The sequence below is a fragment of the Motacilla alba genome, chromosome 1 (assembly GCF_015832195.1).
Source record: "Motacilla alba alba isolate MOTALB_02 chromosome 1, Motacilla_alba_V1.0_pri, whole genome shotgun sequence".
NCBI lineage: Eukaryota > Metazoa > Chordata > Aves > Passeriformes > Motacillidae > Motacilla > Motacilla alba.
In genome coordinates, this window is record NC_052016.1 from 89,606,054 (window position 1) to 89,626,901 (window position 20,848).

The 20,848-nt window shown below is 36.4% G+C and overlaps 1 protein-coding gene across 8 annotated transcripts; it reads left to right on the top strand.

Moving 5' to 3' along the window:
* Window positions 1–366: 366 nt before the first annotated feature.
* Window positions 367–17,491, top strand: TNFSF13B (TNF superfamily member 13b). 8 transcript variants are annotated; one of them, XM_038153512.1, is made up of 8 exons: window positions 3,002–4,556; window positions 5,036–5,114; window positions 5,782–6,194; window positions 6,275–6,380; window positions 14,303–14,359; window positions 14,734–14,846; window positions 14,944–15,094; window positions 16,781–17,491. In XM_038153512.1, exons 3-8 carry the CDS (start codon window positions 5,868–5,870, stop codon window positions 16,891–16,893), a joined length of 867 nt encoding a protein of 288 aa, XP_038009440.1. In that variant the 5' UTR covers window positions 3,002–4,556; window positions 5,036–5,114; window positions 5,782–5,867; the 3' UTR covers window positions 16,894–17,491. The 8 variants fall into 8 exon arrangements, with proteins under 8 accessions (XP_038009457.1, XP_038009467.1, XP_038009411.1 ...); XM_038153529.1 differs by lacking the exons at window positions 3,002–4,556; window positions 5,036–5,114 and adding an exon at window positions 367–666 and having other exon boundaries at window positions 6,016–6,194; XM_038153539.1 differs by lacking the exons at window positions 3,002–4,556; window positions 5,036–5,114 and adding an exon at window positions 371–636 and having other exon boundaries at window positions 6,016–6,194.
* Window positions 17,492–20,848: the final 3,357 nt, after the last annotated feature.

The window sequence follows — 20,848 nt, forward strand, 5'->3', positions numbered from 1 at the left end:
CTCTTGTGTGTCTGGGAAAAACAGCAATTTTTCTTTCTCTGAAAGGCAATGCAGCTTAAGAGCAGACTTGGTTTTACTGTATTAAAGAATGTGGTTTCACTCGCAGCTGGAGATGCATATTTAATAATGTGAAGCAATGAGCTGAATAATGCAAAGCTGCAAGGTGGCTGACAGAAATGTATGTTCACATACCAAGTTCAGAGAGATGTTGCTGCTAGTTTGACAAGTAACTAAGGAACGGATTGTGCTGCATGAAGACAGAAAGAAAGGAAGTTCTACAGCTGGTTTGAATTACACTTAATGTCTAGTGTGGGCTAATTATTTACAAAAATTAAAAGGAAAAGGTCAGGCAGAGAACCCTTTCCTGTCCATCCTTTAGAACTCAGGGACAGTGTAGCAAATACAGCTACGAGGAAATTTTGAAGATACTTGAATCCTTGTCCTGTGCCCTCTGTTGAAGGTCTCCAGACTGTAGCAGCAGCAGAGCAGCCACTCCCACATGAAGGGCCATAGCTCCGTGTTTATCTTGTTATCATACAAAAGCATTTTCAGCCCATCTGTGGAAAATCTGTTAAGTTGCATAGTGTCAAAGAGGTGAAGAAATGCAGTTCTCCATGTTTCTGGATAGCAAAGCCGGTGAGACTGTAAGAGGAGTGGGCTTCATCTGTATGACAGAGTTCCTTTTTCCTTGGGCAGTAAGAAGCAATTGCTGTAACATCATGGAGGGGGAAGGAGGGGGTTGATGGGGGGGAAAGGGGAAGGGCAGGAGGCTGGCATTAATCTGCTGTAGTATATAAATCCTGGGTTGTCTTTTTGTATTTTACATGCTTTTAAAATTATTTTCCAGCTGGTTCTGCTGCATACTTTGAAAGACACATATAATAATTGTTTTTCCTTTCTGTGTCAGTTCCTCTTTTCTTTGAAAGCGCTGTAATAACCATGTAAAAAGTGACAGTGGCTGCAAGTCAGATGTTGGTTTACTTTGTGTAGTATGCATTTGGACCCAAATTGTCTAGATATCTAGAGAAGTAATATATTGCAAGGAATGAAAAAAAGATGGCATACCTAAAATATGCAGACACATTTATGTAATCCTCAGCAATTTCAACATGTTGAGGAAAAGAGAAAATATTACCCTTCTTTTCACCTCAGAGAAATCTCATAGAATTTTTTGTTCTTCTTTTAGCAAGATAATTTATCAAATAAGGCTTAAACTCTTTGTATAACACATCCTTTACTTGCAAGGTATTCAACAACTTCCTAGAAGTTAAAATAATAAGATGTAAGATATACAGCCACAGGAGTGCAGTATCCAGAAATACAGTACTTTTGGGATCCATTTGTGAGGCAGAATTTGTCTGGATTTGCTATTGTGTAAGTTGTAGTTAATGGCTGAAAGAACTAATTAAGTGTTCTTGAAAGGAATGTGTCCTGCTTCAGAGGGGTATCTGTGAATACTCTTACATACAGATGTCTTTATTAGCAGAAAACTGTAACACAGGATTTATTCTATCTCCCCCAAAATAGTCCTCCTGTTTTGTCCATCTTCAGAAAGGATTTGAAATTAAATGGAAAATTTCAGAATGGAACCTTAGCCTTTTCTGTGCTCTGCACTGTCTCGTGTGGTAAGGCGAGATATCGTGGTCTCTTTCTCGTAAGAACCGCAGGGACCATTTTGCGGCTGCTTCAGAAGTATGTGAAGCTGGACCCTTGCCACTGGAGGCGTACTTTTAGTGCGGCCTTCGACACACTTGCCTGGATCTCTGGGTTGCAGCATCTGCACAACGTCCATTTTAAAAACAGAACATTTGTTTTGAAGTAAACTTTGATGTTTCTTCAGTAAATTGGATTTTTACGCAAGATTTCACAGTCATATCAACTGCTTCTCTTTTGTACATTGATCTTCGTTATGGGTTTTTCCTCTCCCACAAAGAAGATGCTTTTGTGGTTAAAGTACATAACTGGATTTCAGGAAATCAAGAATTCAGTTTCTGGTTAAACCACAAATTTCCTGTATGATTGGTTGCTATCTCTGCCTTGGTTCCCCACCAGATGTAATGGTGATCTTTTTATAAATTTTCAGATTAGCAGGACCCATCTTTATCATTTAATCTGATCCTCTGCATAATGGAAATTAAAAAAAAAAAAAGCTTATTACCTGCATAAAATTACAGGGCTTGTTTCTGTTGTAACATCTTGGAAGTTTTAAACAGCCTTCACTTTGGGTTCAGGAACCCTTAATAATGGGTTCAGGAACCCATTTTCCTGACTTGAAGTGAAACATTCTCACCTTTATGCATCTTCAGTGGCAATGTGTTGGGATTTGGTTTTCATTTATTTATTATTTTGAATTTTACCTAAATTTTTGCTCTTTTTCCTGGAAGTAAAGGACTTGGTTAACTAGAGTTCTTAGAATAGCCAAGGCATTTCTTAATAGTTTTCCTTGGCTAAATTAAAGACATTTTTTAGTCATCAATCTGAGTGTTCAACATAGCTCTTACTTTGGGTTAAGGAAACACTGGTGTATGCACAGATCATGCACTATGTATGCAAATTAAGACCATATTTTCAGAATACCTTTATTATAAGGGTTTATTCTTATTTATTTGCAGAGTTAGATGGCCAGGGCTAGGTTTCTGCAGTTTAATCCAATGACATTTTCTTTTGTAGCAATAGTTTGGAAAATGCTGCTTTGAACTGGTCTTGAGGAAGCCCCTAAGGTTTGATAACTGCATGTGTTTCTGGAGACCAAAATTGTTGATGTGGCACAAGAGTTTGCAAAAAGATTTTCAGGAAAGTTGTCCAGTAGAAGCAAGGTGCTAGCCAAAACCTGAACACCATCTCTGACATTAGCTCTTTAGGTCTATTATATTCATTCTGGATTTTTGACCTTTTTCACAGTTCAGTTTTGTCAGTCTTAGCTATATGCAAATAGCTAAGCAAATAGCTATATAGCAAATAGCTAATACTGTTTTGCCAATATAAAAGCACAATGCTATTTCCCTGCAGCATATATATCCAAATAGTATACCTCTATTTCAACAAGAATATTCCACTGAGAGCTTGTGCTCAGTTGAAATCATCACCTTCCCATGTCTGCTGGTGGGAGGCTGACCTGAGCATTCCTTAGTCCTCTTTAGTCACACCTAAGTTTAAAACACAGCAGAAGCAGCATGTGCTAATCTTACTGACATTGCTTTGCAGCTTTGGCAACAAGATGAATCATAAGGAGAGTATGTTATGACAAGACATAGTGGCAAGCATCGAGAGACTGACTCCAGCTTCTAGGCTCTGCAGCTAGCATGGGGTTGTTGTTTGGTTTGGGGGCTTTTTTTGGGTTTGGTGATTTTTGGGGGTTTTTTTTGAAGTAATTTTTGTGATTCGCTTTGATGCAATTAGCAATCTGCATTTAACTAAAGCTCCATTTGATTATATTAGAAGTTGTTCAACTATGTATATTTCTAGGTAATTCATACTGGTTTTCATGATTGACCTCTTACTGTCATTAGCTATTGTTCCACAGTTTTTGTTATCACCGAAGTTGTCTGAACTTACACCTTCTTTCAAACCACATAACTGCGTATAAATCTACAGAACAGCACAAGGTTGCCAGCAGAGAAATCCCTTCAGTGCTTAGCTACAAATGCTTATTGAATTTAACAATTTCCCATGTGTGGGTTGTTAAGATTTTCCTCATCTCCCCTTTGAAATTGTTATTGATCAGAATTTTAAGCAAGATGGAACCAGATGTCTTACAGAAGTCCTCTATGTCACCACAATTACTTTTTCAGCCCAAAAAATGACCCCATTTAAAGAGGCTGTGGAGGCTGGGAACAGCCTATTTTCTCTAGAAGTGGCTAGAGCACTGCTATTTATATACCGGTCTGATGTTTTCTGATACATTAATGACTGCAGAGACCTAACTGGCCAATAGTTTCTTGGTATTCCTGGATAGCTAGTTATAACTTTTGTGTTCTCACTCAGTTTCATTTTCTAAAATAGCACTTCTTTTCCACCTGTCACATTATTTTTTATTTTTGGAACAGTCAGTACTAGGCTGGTAATGTTCTGATGTCTAGGGATGTTTGAAGGCATGTCTGCTTAGTACCAATAATTGCTTATTTTGTTAAAAAAACCCCTACATTACTTCATATTAAATTTACTTCAAAATGCAGCCCCATTTACAGCTTAACTTAGTCTTTAAAATAGGAACAGAAATGGTATGATATTCTATTTTTCCACCCCACACTGATTTCTATATAATTTCTCACAGTATGTATGTGGCTTCTAGGTGCAAGATACAGGATATATATTTTTTCCTTTGCACTTAGGGACAAATTCACTTATCTGTGCAGGATGTGTGTGGTTGACAGAGGTGGCAAAATAAAGAAAAGAGAGCCTTGCAACACAACGGAAGATGATAAAGCTTATAATCACACTAAATTTCTCGTAGCCTTAAGAAGCAGAAGAGGGAGAGGCTACGGAAGCTGTTACTCTATTGTTGTTCCTTCTTCCTTCTCCTTCCCAACAGAATTAATTTGACCTCAGCTACTCTGGTAGGTGTTGTCATAAGGATTTATTACACAGTGTTTGGACTGACCTGTAGAAGTTTTCTCTTTTGCGAAGATGAAGTTTATTTACATGGTAAGAGGGGTTGGTTGACCCGTTGATTTTAGCCATAATTGTGATACTGTTTATTTTTTTTCTTCTGCCCCAGACCACAGAAACTTTTAACAAAGAACTAAAAGTCAAATTTTGTGTGAGAAGATAGTAAAAAAATCACATGAACATATGTGGGATGTCTAGGTATCCTTGCTGCTGCAGAGATGAAAGAAATTCCTAATATAGAGTTTTAAGATGAAAATACTCATAATATCTTAAAGATTAACTTATACCAGAAACTCAGGATTCACCTGAGTGTTGTCAGCATGCATGTTTAAAGTTTTGGGTTGTGTTTCATTTTAAATTCTCTAAATAAATATTTGTCCTTTTACCCTGTTCTTATTTCCCCCTCTCATTCTTCTCCATCCCCTAGTTTTCACCTCTTCTAGTTCCACCCCACCAAATTTCCTCTCTGTGCTTCTTCATGTTCCCTTTTGCATTAATGCAAGTTTGTGAGTTCTTTAGAGAGACTGTATTTATTAGAAAAGTTTAATAAAATGTCATCCCTCTTCAAATTAGTATCATGAACTGAACTGCAGAATTTGCATCTTCATACAACTGAGAAACCTGTAATTTGTGACTCATACCTGGGAATGTTTTTCACTATTGTTTTTAGAAAAGGACAAAAAATTTATTTTTAATAATTTGTCTCTTCTGTAGGCATATTGACACTTTAGATATGAATATAAGCACGTTAATATAAATGATATAATGTATATACAGAGTACATCGATATGCCTACACACATGGAGGTACATGCCTGTCATACTTGTATGTCTTTTAAGTAGCAGTGGATGAAATTGTGCCAGGAAACTTTACATGGTTTCTGAAATTCCAGATAAGGCTCAAAATCACCAGTAGTACTGGCTGTGCCTGAATTTAAAGATTATGGGAAATGGCTATAGCAAGCTGCACATAAATAACTAGTGGAAAGTGAAAGGAGGAAGGTAGCTTGTGAGAAAGTCTTCGTTTCCAAAATGCAGCACAGAGAGGTGGAAACAAAGGGAAGACAGAATCTTAGATGTTCACTCTGTACATTAAGTCTAATGGTGCTATCAACAGCTTCATATGACAGGAAATGATCTGGGCGTTTTGTTCACTTATTCTGGATGCCCTTAGTTTCAGAGAGCAACTGGTAACATGGATTGCACTTCGGAAGGGGACAGCTGAACTCTCCCTCTGGCTTTAGTAAGGAAAGAGCAGCGATGAAATCCGTGGACTGTGTGCACGTCATCCAACAGAAGGATACCGCCTCCTCTCCCTCTGCCCCCCCTGGTGCTGTTTCAGGCGCCACGGGACTTTTTCCTGTCACATTCCTGTGGCTTGCAATGCTCCTGTCCTCTTGTCTTGCAGCAGTGTCTCTTTACCATGTTATCATCCTGAAAACAGAACTAGAAGCCCTGCGCAGCGAGCTGATCCACAGCATCCAGGCAAGGTCTCCGCTAGACCAACCACTCGTGTCTCCTGATGAAAACAAAGCAGGTAGCCCTGTTTCTTCCTTCCTGCAAGTGTCTGCAGCTGGCTCCAGGCAGGTAAGCTGGAGGGTAGGGTTTTGACTTGCACATGGACCAATGTGGGGCTGCTCTCACTGACTGTTGCTTCTCCTTGTTAGGAGAGCAGGCTTGCTGGTGCTGGCGCAGCTGAGAGCTTCCAAAAGGAAATCTGGAATGGGAGTAGAAACAGGGGCAGGCGGTCTGTTGTCAACACAGAAGAAAAAGGTAAATACCAGCTGATGAAGTGGGTTGGGATGCTGCTGTTGGATACTGTCTAGAGAAACGCAGGAGTGTTTGATTTGTGTTTTCTTTCTCCTGTCAGTTGATCCGTGCTCCCACAGCCCATTATGGTTTTCAAAATTATTGGTGGATGAATTATGTTAACCATAGGCATATTCTCTTGAAGGACAGAATATTAAATGACAGAATGTTTTGGTTTTGAAGGGCTCTTTAAAGGCAATGTTGTCCAACCACCCTGCCATGAGTAGGGACATGCTTTTAAAGGTACCAGATATTTATGCTATCTGCAGGTTAAACTTTGAATGTTAGATCCCAAATCTGCATGATGTGTTAGAGTTGAGAAAGGCAATTTCAAATCGTTCAGATTTTTACCTGTTCAATTCTCTCTGATCAAAGTAGGGAGGGAAATCTATTAATAAAAATGCCAATTCATTTTTCTGGGAAATGCTCACCAAAAAAAAAGAGAGAAGAAATGAGAACTTTAGGGAAATAGGAGCTTTTAAGAAGAAAGGCTGGCTTGTACCTGACAAAAGAGACAGACTACAAGGAATTCAGAAGTTTAGCATCATTTCTACATTAAAACAACCTATCAATAAGTAGTAAATGTAATAAAGGAACGCCTATCCAGTAAGATTATTTTGGTCATAGTTCTCCTCTTTAAAAAGTTCTGCAAAGAACACTGAAGACTGTGCTCCATAAAAGGCCTCTGATGTGTATTATAGAGTTGACATATTAATGGGATATATTTTTTTTTTCCTTTGGGGATAAAATGCCTACATTTCTTTCTTTTTCCAAACACAATGAGGCCTGATAAGATGAAATGCAGAATTTTATTATACCGATTTGCACACATAGTCTAATTGCACTGAGTAACTAAAATATTCCCGAGTTGCTAAATCAGTTCACTCTTCTTATGTATACTTTTATATTATTTAAACTGATATCTTAAGCTATTTAGAGAAGTTGAAATGGAGTAAATTATAGGTAAAGTCTAAATGAAGCTTTGCATAAAATATGTTTCTCAGTGAGCAACTAACATGAAATGTATTTCACTTGAGCTTCAGTAAGCTAAATGAAATTAAAGTTCTAGAGTATAATCACTCCACTTACTTCCAAAATCTGAAAAAAAACCCTTAATTTAGGACATCACTTAAAATCCATAGGTTTATATGAGATTTATTTCAGTAGTAGTCTTTGATTCAAGATCTTGGCTAAGAAAGATTTCGCAAACAGGACTGAGGTCATGATTGCTTAAATTGTATTTCTTGTAGCCTGTTTCCTACCACAGGAACCACAGAGCTCCCCTGCCCTCCCCACCCTAGGAACTTCCAAATAAAAATAAGTGATCTGAAATACAAATATCATAAAAAATAAGGCAATGTCTTTTTTAAATGCATGTTAGAGCATCAATACTCTGCAAGTGATCCAGTTTCCTTCACAATAGCTTTCATCTTTAATCTTATTGCTATTTGAGGCAAGCAGGGTTTGGGGCTCCTCAGCTCTGCTTCTGAGTAGACTTTTGATTCTTCTCATCATGTAGCCACCTCTGATTATACCTGCTTACCTGTAACACATAAAATTTCAATTAAGCTACTTATTTTCGTAAACTTTTTTTAAGGTACAACTGGCTTTAAAGTTGTTTAGGATGGATGAAAGAAAACACAGAATATGTACATTCATTTAGGAGGGAAAAGCTACTTTAGTTGACCTATTACAAAAACGTTTTCTAATATGAACCTCATATTTTTGTTTATAAAAAAAGAAGTAAATTGCAAATCTTGCATTTATATCAAAGGTTATCTGTTAGAATTATCTTTCTACCTGTTCTAATTACAAAAAATGTAGCTTTTCAGAGTTCAGTAACATATTATATTTTATATTATTTTATATTATATTATATTGCATTCTATTCTATTCTATTCTATTCTATTCTTATACTGGTGACCATGAACCTACTAGTCAATGTTAAATTTTGTTTTAGCAGAGTGAGTTAAATAGAAGAACATGGTGTTGTTCATGGTGCTGAATCCAGTCTGCTACTTGGTCATGTACACAGAATTACAGGCCCTTCATTTTGATCTTTTGACACTCATATCTGGATTCCAGAATCCCATCAGTCTCCAAATTGTCTTGCAGAGGTGTGGCACTCATTCTCTTATAATGACAAATAACTCAGGGTATTGAGTGAGGTGCCTGTTCTTTGCTTCAGCAAGGTCTCAAAGTAAAATCTGATTTTATAATTAATTGTTGACCCATCATTTTACTTTTATATGGATCAATTCTTTAGAAAGTTAATATTTAGAAACATCACTGGTATCTTCACTGGTATTGCTTTTCTTGTGCTTCAACAGAGAGCAGAAGTAAAACATAGAATTAATATCTTGTTTATAAATAAAGTTATTGTACATTTCTGGGGTTTTTAGACTTTAATCATCAAATTCCAGGAATGGATGCCCCATCTTTCTTTTTTTAGACCCAGCACAGCCTTTCTTAAACATACTGAATTTTCATTTTAATGCATAAAAGTGGCCACAAATGAGCATTTTAATTAAAAGGACAATTGAACGAAAGTGGATTTAACACAATGTTGTTTCTTTTTTTATGGGGTTTACATTTGTCTGTGCTAATGCATAAAACTATTAGTCATCAGTAGTTGCACATTTTGTGTCTTGCAAAAATTTCCAGCTTGGGTGGGTTGAAGAGAAGTGTTTCAAGCATCAATTCCAAATAAAGCTGCACAGTCAGCAGTCAGAACCAGAGTTCTTGATGCAATGAGTAGGAGGTAATGGGTGATTTTGAAACATAAGCTTCTGGCAAATGTCATATCGGCACACGTTACAACAAATCTTTCTTTTTGTCTTTCTCTTTACAAATTTCATCTGTGGAGGAAAACTGGTGCACAAAAAAAGACCCCTGAATTTTATATTCTATTCACAGTTATTGATTGTGTTGCCTGCGTGTTTCTTCCTAAGCTGCATGTGCACTTGAGCCTAGGAACAAGATCTAGGTCCCATTGCCTAAGCCATAGTATGAATGACAGTTTTCATTTTCACACTCTCTCAGTGCCTCATTCTGATCATTATTGTGGGATTCTGATTCCCATGACCTAGGGAGGTGAGAATCAGGCCTTCTGTAAACACAAATGCTGGGATCAGACTGGAGCCCCCATGGACTACATTTACTTTGGTGTACTGAGGTTGCCCAACTCCTTGCATGTGTGATGGAGATGAGGAGCTATTCTATGTAATTCCACAAATCAATGAGGCAGGGTTGCCTGGCATGTGATTTGGCAATTTGTTTTTTCACTAGCAATTTTCACATTCTACTCCAATAGCAGTCGTGTCCATGGGAAGTAACTATTACCCTCCAAGCATGGTGTGAAAATTTTGCCATTGCTCTCGATAAAATTGCTGTACTGGAAAATTGGTACATTTGTTGGTTGGAAGTGCTTTGACTGTGTATGTTGTTACTTTAGATATCTGTGACAGAGGGATAGCAAGAGGTTTTACAAGTGGCACTTGACTTCAATGATCTTTGAATTGAGATGTAAGCTTTGTTTTCTAGCTTAAACAAATACCACATATAAAATTCCCTTACCAAATAGTCACAATACTTCATATTTTTTTTTGTTTGAAGAGGTCAAATATGAAATAAAAAGTAGAATCAAATTAAAAAGGAAAAAGAAAGGCCTATTTCTTGAAAATATGTGTTATGCTTATTTGTTTCTGCTGACAACAGTCTAACTCAAAAGGAAATAGACCCTTCTATGCAAAAGGACAGAAAATTACTTGATGCAATTCCTGCAATTTTGCATGAAGAATTTCACTGAATGAATGAGTGAATAAATCAGTGCTGTGTATTATGCAAAACACTGTACAGTCAAAAATACACCAAATAGTCTCTAAGTTTTAAACCCAACATTCTGCTATATACTGTATAATAGAAATCTTAATTCCTAGTGAAAAATTCCCTTGTTTTTCTACAGGTAACATGTTATTGGCAATTCTGTCAAGGTCAAAATAATGCTACTAATTCTTTGAAGATGTTTGTTAGATCTTAGTCATACGTGCAACTATGATCAAGGCATTTTAATGCAGGGACAGACTGAATCCATAATTAATGCCATACTAAGACATCTCTATTAAAAAACACCAGATTAACCAGTTGTCCTGGTTTCTGCTGTGATAGAGTTCATGAAAACCAGTTTATAAAAATGCACAAGCAAAAACTAGTTCTCTTGTGATGAGAAATCAAGAAGTTAAGGGAAGAAAAACTGCAAATGTTTAAAGAAAATGCTTGTCATTTATAAATTAAATTGTCTGGTGTTTAAATGTGCTTTGGGAAGCCTACAGAGAACAGATCTAGACAAAAAAGGAACCTGTATAAGGAGGTCTGGGTTTGGTTTGTTTTGGTTTTTTTTCAAGGTTAGGGTTTTTCCTAGGTTTTATTTCAGCAAAAATGATCACAGATGTCTCAGACCTCAAACATCAAACTTTAAATTTTATACATAAGTTCACAAATATTAAACTTGAAATTGTGTTTGGACGGATCATTAAGTGAGATTGCAAAATACTAAAATTATTATGCAATTTAAAAAATAACAAAGTTTGCATGTGAGGAAAAATTTTATTTTACCAATATAAGTTCTTAAATCATAGGAACTATGCTTTAAGTTATGGAGATATGCAGAAATCTAGATTGCTGTCCTTCAGCAAATAACAGTAGGTTGTTTTTTTTTTAAATTGTGACTGCATTTCTCAACCAGTAGAGAACACATCATTGCATGTGCTGGCTGTGGTTTATAAAGGCATCTGCGCTGACTAACATGTTCAGAATTGGGTCTTCTGCTCATGGAATAAGACAGACTCCAAAATGAACTTCTGTCAACCCACAGCCAGCAGAGAAATTAAAATCAGCTGAGAAAAAGAATGTTCATCAAAGCAAAGCTATTATATAAAGTCACAAGAGGATGGGGCATGCTTTGTCATTCTAGAGACACTTTTATACAGATAGATCTCGTGGTGACATTCAGTCTAGATATCTTTACACATTTTCAAGATGTATTGTATTAATCCTGTATTTTGCTTTCATTATTAATCAAAAATCCTTTAGACTACAAAGATGTTGCTCAGGTTTGGGCAACAAATGTTGCTCAAGATGGTGCTCAGCATGGGCTAAAAGACAGTAAATAGCAACTATTCAATGTGCATTTTGTAATACATGTATTCTTCATATTGTATTTAAGATTAGGATACTTCTTGGACTAGAATTGCTGGTGGTTTTTAATAACATTTACTTTTTACTGGAAATTCCTCTTCAGTTACGCAGAAAATGTACTTTGTATATCCATATCTTCTCCTTCTTAGTAATAGTGTTTACTTGGATTTTTTTTTCAATTAATTACTTGATTTTAGGCATGTAAATAGTTCCAGTGAAGTCAAAGTACTTGTATATACTGGAAATAGTTATGTGCCAACTTTGGCTTCTGAATATATTTTTAAGCATGGTGTTGTTCAGTCTTTCAAGCCCTTTTTTATTATCTTTTGTAGCTTTAGGCAAAATGGCCACTGTGCTGGTTTCTGTTGTCATGAAGGACACTATTGCAGGCATTTTCTCCAAAAACAAGCTTACTTTATTCTATGGAGGCTTGTTCCTATCTGCATATATTAAAAGAGGCAGATCATTTTTTTAGAGATTAAGCACAGATCTGATGTCTCTAGAATGAAGTAGAGTTGGTGTGGTTTTTTTAAAAAGATGGAGATCTCAAAGTGTACTGATCTTGCAGATTTTAATTATTGTGAGCAGTTCTCAGCAATGCTGACTAGAATTTCAGTGCTGCAACCAGCTGAAACAGAAATCCACATTTGCAAACTGAGAATTAGGATAGTTTGAAGGATGCCCACCAAGTTTGCAGTGCGAGTTTAACAAGAGTTGCTAAAGCAGCCATAGCTTTCTCTGCTTTTAGACACTGCTCAGTGGCATGCAGCTGGATAGCAGTTGGTTAGTGGGAATCATCACAAATCTCCTTGTTTGGTTAGTGAAAAATCTGGTGCCTACATTAGTGAGTTCTTTTAAAAGCAAGAAATAAAATTTTGTTTTAGCTTACTGAGATACTAGGTGACCACCAAATTCCATTCACTAGGAAGACATTTTATTCCAAAATGGATTAATAACTTGTGAAATTAATTGCCTGATGTGCTGTGTTGTGTGTCTCCATAAAATCACATTTTAATTTTATTTAGAAGTTGATTTTCCAGAAAATTATTTTGTTCACAAGTGTGATAGAAAAATTAACTATAATATTAATTATATATATTAACTATATATATAACTATTATTTTAACTATAATACCTTTATTAATTTTGTGTTGGCTTAAGGTTTTTTATTTCTTACCAGAAGGTAGATAATTCAGATGCCTTCAAATTCTTGGTTTGAAAAATCTATAAATTGTAGCGCATTATTGATGTGTATTGATAAGACTCAAGGACAAATCTCAGTGTAGGAGACAGGAGTTTGGATGATAGAATTCATATTACCATGAGGGCTTGCAGGTTGTGTGATCATTCTGGAATTGGTGCATTCCCAGATGTGCACTTGAATCCTTCTGTGCTGCCAGTTGGCACTGCTGAGTGCTGGTGAGCATCCAGCCCTCTTCTGCTGTTTTCAAGAAGGACCCCTTAAAAAGAAGACTTAGAAACATAAAGAGACTTCTTTCCCCCCAAATCCTCTGGCTACCTGCTGTGCAGAAAGAGGTTTGTGCCACTGGACACTTGGTTGCCCATGTGGGTACCACTGACAGATGCAGAAACAGGATCCCACATATCCATGGCATTCCCCATTATGGCCAAATCTGTGGGGCCAAATCTAATCCACAGTCTTCTTGTCTGAAAAGTGGTAAACAAAATGGAGCAATCCATGGCAGAATGTTCTTCTCTTGAGTCTTAATAAATTCATTAGGTCTCTCTCATGTGCAGTAAGCATTACTGCTTGGTTTTCCATCCTTCAAAGTAGCATGAGAACCAGATGTTTTGATTAAAATCTGCTCCAAGCAAATGCAGCTATTTTATTTTCCTTTTATCCTGTTGCCTGACACTTATGCTTAGCAGGTTTTTTAACAAGATCTTTGTTTCACTTGCAAATCTCTATTTTAACATTCTGCAGTATTTCTATCTGAACAAATACCTAATTTCTCATTAGTGTCACCAATCTCTACAGTTTTGAGCAACACATTTTGACAAATACCAAGCTATTTGTCATGTGTGCATGAATTTGCTAAGGGTGCATTAATTCACTTTCTCTCTATTTTCCTCTTAGTATAGGTTGATCTAATGTAGGTATCTGAAAACTTATTGAAAGTACGTTATATATGGACTCTGAGAATTTATTATGAAAGTATATATGACTAATATTTTACAGCAACTATAACTAGAAAGTTCTCTAAATAGAAATAGAAAATTTCTTTCTAATAGAAATTTCTCTAAATAATACATCAAACATAGAAAATCTGCTATCTATCATAGTTGGTGGGGTTGGAGCCTTTTTCAAGCTTTTGTTTAGAAAATTAATAAGCCTAATTGACCTAATGATTTCTAGCTCATTTGACCTACTGCTGCACAATTATATAAGGGTCAGATATGAAAACAAGCAAGTGTTACTTGTGCTGCCACCTGAGGCCTCCCACTTGGCTGCATGATCTCTGAAAGCATCTAGTATATGTTGTGACAGGAATTTTCACTTTGTACATATGAGTAAAATCTGTGTTAAAACGAATATGTTCTGGTGTAAAATAAGTGGTGAGACTGAGAGATTTCTTCCATGACCTTTTTTTTTTCCTTAAAGTAGTTTCATAAGTTTATTCTATTACTGATTTATGTTTCTTTGATTTCAAAATGCTTTCACTTTGCAGTGCTGCAGGCCTGCTTGCAACTGATTGCTGACAGCAAAAGTGATGTCCAACAGAAAGGTAAGAATATATGCCATGATTTATAGTTATCTATTCCGTGGAATAACTGTTTCAATGAATTTTACCTAACTTCAAAGCAGTAACTGTGTTTTAACAGCAAATTTTAGAATAAAATAAATAAATATTTTTAAAAACCCAACAACAACAAACAAACAAAAAAAAAAAAAAAAAAAAAAAACCAAAAAGCAACAAGGAGGTCCCTGCATCTGGCAGGTCCCTGTATCTGGATGTCTTTTGCAAATATCATCTTTCCAGTGGGGAAATCCACTTAGGGAGATTGGAAGTTCTATCTAGAAATCAGTCTTTGTTATTTTTCAGCAGGTGAAAATGAAGAAAATAACTTTCCAATCATCCGAAATTATTTTGTCTTTCAGATGATTCAAGCATTGTCCCTTGGCTCCTGAGCTTTAAACGTGGAACAGCTCTGGAAGAACAAGGAAATAAAATAGTGATCAAAGAAACAGGTTATTTTTTCATATATGGCCAGGTGAGAAAGCTCAATTCACTTCAGCGTCTGACTTTTGTAAGGATTTTTTAATGCCTCCATACAATAATTTGAAAGTTTCCACCTCTTCTTTCTGTAGGTTTTATATACAGATACAACATTTGCTATGGGACACCTAATACAGAGGAAGAAGGCTCATGTGTTTGGTGATGATCTCAGCTTGGTGACATTGTTTCGCTGCATCCAAAATATGCCACAGTCTTATCCAAATAATTCTTGCTACACTGCTGGTAAATATCTGCATTTTCCTTTTCTTTGTGTGCAAATAAGCTGTATCGAATAGAATCTGTAGTGCTGGGCAATTGTATTGTAGCAGTCATAAAGAACAGGGTCAGCATTTATGGATCTGGCTAACTGAAAAATTACAGAATACTTTCAGAAAATACAGTTTTATATGAAGTATCAGCAGTTGGAGATTATGCATCTAGCTTGGTGAGCTGAGCAATTTTGCTTTCTCCGTTGACTCTGTAATGTGGTTAGACATTTCGGTGCTTTCAGTTAGATGCCTGAGGCAGGCAAGAGGAATACCTACTGTCCTCACTGAAGAACTCAGTTTAACTCAGGAAATGAATTCCATATTTAGTCATCCCAAGAAAATATTAAAGTGCTATATTCTCCTTTGAAATGCCATATATGGATTTTAGCCATCCAATACTTTCATACATTACTGTGATATTTCTGCTCCTTTTAAAAGCTACTGGATTTTTAGTCTTTAGTTTGATGAAAAACAGTTAATTCCTATAAGGTGGTCTTTATGACTGCAGAAATTAGGAACACCACAAGAAAGACTAATTAAAATATTTCATGCAAGTCCAGCAGGCTCAATGGTCAATATCTGTGTATATTCCTGCAGTAGCATTTAAGGAATTAGCGTCAAGGCCTATAAAACCCCATATATCATCCCTTATCTGTCCATCTTTCCATCTTAATGGTGGATTTGAGGGTTTTCTCTTTGGTTACTTTCAACCAAGATTTTTTTTCAATGCCTTATGAAATGGTGGGTGACACTGAGGAATGGAGTTGACTGTCAGAAAGTAATGACATTAAACAAATGTGATGTGGCAGGCAGCTGTTTTTTTCCCCAATAAAAAAAAAATCCAACTAACTAACTAAATAACTAACTAGATACTTTGTCCAGGAAATTGAGGATGTCCAAACACTTCCTTTGATTTTTTTGTAACTTTTTTGAGGGTGGTTATGTTGCCAGTCACACATTAATCTATATTCTGATTTTACCCTTGTACAACCGCTCCCCTCTCCTAACTAGGATCTCTGTCTTGCCACTTCATGATTCCTGCTTTTCAAATTCCTACTGTTCTGTTTTCACCTGGAAAAAAAAGTTCTGGCTTCTCTTTCTCATGCTGTTGGGCATGTGTCACAGCCGATATTAGATGTGCTCTCAGCTCAGCAGCTGCAGCTTGAAGACGACATGCTCTTGGTTATCATATCAGCTGATATGTGTCTGGCAGGAGGCAAACTTTTGTGCTCTGCAGTTGCAGTGGATCAGCTGATGTGTGGTAACTTCATTAGCTTGGTAAAGCTCATAAGACCTCCTCCAGAAGTGTGGGAACAGAGTAGTCTGGGGCCAGTTATACTCTATGCTGATGTTGACTGTCTCATCACCATACCATGAGGAACCTGGGTACACCACTGTTAGAAATTTTTGCTGTGTTTGCTGAAGTGAACTGTGCTATGCTGAGTGCAGTGTGGAAATTAAGTCCATCTTCACAGAGGATGTTATGTGTCAGCTTTGGATAGGCTGTAAACTCTAAGATTGTACCTAAAGATAAAAACATTCATCACAAGTAACAGGCCATGCTTACATTTGGAAGATGACACATAATGACTTTTGAGTACCATTTATAAAGTAGTGTATTTGATATATTAACTTAAAAATATTCCAAATCTTTTTCCAGGCATTGCAAAATTAGAAGAAGGGGATGAACTTCAACTTACAATACCACGGAGAAGGGCTAAAATATCCTTGGATGGAGATGGTACTTTTTTTGGTGCAGTAAGACTCCTCTGAAGCCCTTCATTTCTGTTTTTATGCTTAATGCCATTTTCTTCTCTACCTATGCCTTTGTCAGAAAAAATATTGAATTGTAATAAAGCTGCCAATTCAGCCTCTCCTGATTCACCACAGGCTTCTAAGAATTTTCTTCACTTTAATATGCAAACCCAAAACAGGAAACATACCAGACATACTTGTGATGGGAGACTCTAGATAGCAAATATAAAACAATGAGGTTTTGGCTTTGAAACAATTTGTTATCCATATGGTAAACCAACGGAGTTGACCAAAAATAACAGCAAGACCAGGACCACAGACTATCAAATTTTTACCAATTGAAAAGGAAATCTAAAATAAAAGTGTATCCTAGATTTGCATCATTTCATCAGTAAAGTATTTAATATATAAAGTGGGGAGAAAAAACATCAAACAGTAGATTCCTCACCACAAAATGAAATTTTAGTTGTTGTGTTCTTAGTTTTGGTTTGTTTCTTTTTTTCTGTCCCCAGAGATATTGGGGAAGGAAAGATTCTAAATGTCTGGGATAATTAAAACAAATATACAGAATTGTAGCCACTGTCTTGCTTCTTCCCTGTGGGGAAAAAAAAAAAAAGTGAATGAATTACTGCAATCTATTAGCATTTACCAATTAGAATTAATTTTACTGGAAAAAGGACATGTGAAACGCTTGAACAGCTCAATCTTCAAAGCATTGCTACTTGTCAAGGAATACGTGTACACTTCTATGTAAGCAAGTCTGGCACAGGAAGAAACACAGTGAGCTTAGACACAATACCAGGGTTGGAATTTGATTTCAGGCTCCATAATTTCTGCAGTCATATATAGATGTGTGTGTGTATATATATACAGTATGTAGACATATCTGTATGTATTTGAGAGCACGTATACACACATTGGTCTTGGGCATTTAGGAATAGAATTTTATCTTCTTTTGAGTGGTTTATCCAATGGAAATACTACTTAATACATAGTTTTTATATTTCCCTTGCTTCTTGCCATGATCCCTTCTATGGACTACAGTCAAAAGAAAAATCCAATTGATCTGGAACCAGTCGTGCAACTAAGAAAATACACTTGTATCTCAGAGGCTTTTTCTGTGGTTTTGAATATAATGCTTAACTCTGTTTTACAAAAATATTCAGATCTCTAGAAAGAATAAACAGATGTCCTTCTTCCTTTTCTTTTATCTGGCTGCTTTATTCAGTAGGTAGTATTTATGCCTTTTTTTATCCCAAATATTTTATGGTCAAAGGAGCTATTCTACTTTTTCCCCTGCTCTTAAAGAAGCATTGAAGTGCTATAGGAATAGATAAAAAGTAAAACCCCAAGTAATGAATTGTACTTTATTTGAAAATTATTTTTTAGGACCTGAGAATTGTGTTATATAAGCTCACTTAGTAAAGAAAAGATGCTCTGCATATTGCAGTTTCCTTGTCTGTTTTTATGAATTGTGATCTGATTGATTTCTCATGGTGATAGATAACAAATAAAAGAGATTTGAAGTTCAGAATTATAAAGCATGGTAAACTAATGAAGCAATTATTTCATCTTCTCTGGGCTTTGGGAAGACATTTCAGCAATAAGCTTATGTGAATTGGATTTTTACACTAGAAATTTTATGAGGTTTAACTACAGTTTCAAAATATCTGCAAGTCCTCCTTTTTTAAAATGTCTTTATGTGTTGTGGAGCTGAAGCTGCAGTTGCTTTTTTTTTTTTTTTTTGGTCTTTATTATTATTATTATTAAACTTTGATATGCTGAATTTGCCAAAAAGGCATTTTAAATCCTATACAGGAGCCCTCCATTTAACCAAGGTTGTATAATGCTGCATATAGGTAAAACAACTGTTAGCATGCAGTGAGTTGTTTGTTATTACTGAAGTACACTAATTGTGCCCAGAATCTCTCATCAAAAGTTTGTTGGTTTTAGCATTGTCTGATTATTGGAAAAATTCTATTGTTACTGTTAATTTCCCAGGGACTTGGTAGCTAAACTTGCAAATCTAACTTTTATTGTGTAAGCTTCCCCAGTGGTTTTGGTGGACTTGTGTGCACTAAGCTTAAGCCATTTCCCAGGCTGTATTTCTTCCTTCTGCTGCTGACAAATGTGCAAAGTGCAGACATTGAAAAAGGATCTGGCACATGATTTGGCTTGGAGGTAGACTTCTGTCTTCTGAAAGAAAAATTTTCAAAGGTGTTCCCTTCCTTAGATGGTTGAAACTGAACTTCAATTTCTCCACAAAAAGCATGAAGCATGTTGCTGGGAACCATGAGAACTCCCATGTGAGCAGAGTGCAAGTTGACAGACTGTTCAGATATTTCTACTGACAAATCCAGCAATTTTGTTGCTGTCAGATTAGCTTTTTACTGGCTTCATGAGAAAACTTGTCTTTCCAAAATTAACCTGCTTCTGCACAAAGTTGAGTTTTAACAGATCAGCATTTTCTGATCAAAGCATAAAGAAAAGGAGAATAGTTCATCCCTGATCATTCTGCCAACAAGCTGATGATACAGAAGGTAGCAAAGTGCATCCAGACCACCATCACGCAAATGCTTCAGTGGGAAGATATTTAAATAAGTGTGATAGGCAATAATTAGTATCTAATAGTATTAGTATCTAATACTACTAGATACTAATTATTAGTATCTAATAATTAGAACCAATTAGTATCTAATTGGTTCATACAATATTCTACATTTTTATCAAGGATATCTAGCATTTAAGAGAGGTTTCTGCAAGTGCAACAAACTTTGTGCATATTCTGGTTCTTTTTCACATGGTGTTAAGTAACACCACGAGGGACTTTTTCTTTCCAGTACATATTAACAGAAAGTGTGAAGTTGTATCATTCTTTCATTTTTAATAATGTGCAGTTGACAGATATATATCTGCTTTGAATGCAATGTATTTAATGTAATGTGCATCTCATCTCTTTTATATGATGTGCAGTCGCACACCTTGCCAACACACAGAGTATATTCATTACATCACTCTCCTATATCTGACTGTTACTCAAATTGCATTTGCCAATTTAAGACTCATTTCAGAGGTTCCATAGTTTTGCCAAGCTTATACTGCTGGATGGAGCTGACAGTTTCTGTATCTCTGGCTTGTGTCTTACGTTGAATTATCTTGGGTTGTCTTTAGCCCTCAAAGTTCTATCCTTCTAAAGATGAGGTTAGGAAAAATGTGTTCTTTGGAATTTATTTTAAAAATTTGGCTACATTTTCTTTGGAAAGGCCTAGAGATTTTTCTTTGAAAGAAGAAATGTGTGTAAGGTGGGTTTTGCTTTATTTTAAAAGAGAGTTTTCTGCCTTCCTTTCTCTCTTTCTTCTGGACTCTCACAGGGTATATCCTTTTGAACAATATTTTATGCTCTCTCATGTTAAGCATATTTTATCTCAATGGAACTTTCAAAAAGAAGAGGAAAATGTTCTCAGCAGTTTTGTGTCTGGATTACATCCGTAAGGTCTAAGCTTGTTTTTCAAGGTCAGTCCAAACAGCAGTGAGAAGGAAGCTGATGCAAATACAGGGAAGAGGGAAGCTAAATATTTGATATAGAAAGACTCTCATGGAGTTTGCAAGTTACATAGATCCCAGCGGTTATGGGGAAAACAAATTAGACTTGGAGCTGGATGGCAGGAACAGAAGAGACCCTAGGTGGGATTTAACTGATTGATTTCTAATTCACAAACTCTCTTACTCATAACTCATGCACCTATGAGCAAAACATAGCTGCTGGGGAGAGCTCTGGTTCTTCCTCCTCTGCCATGGCACAGGTGTCACACTGTGAAGCATGAAAGCCTCAGCAATCCAGCTGCTGCTGCAGCCCCTTCAAAAACTGTTTGGGTAAGCTGACACCTTCCAGCTTGGACATTTGGTCTACATCATCTGTGGGAGTCAGAAGGCAGGAGGCAGAGATGCCTCAGCAGGCAGAGATGATGGCTGC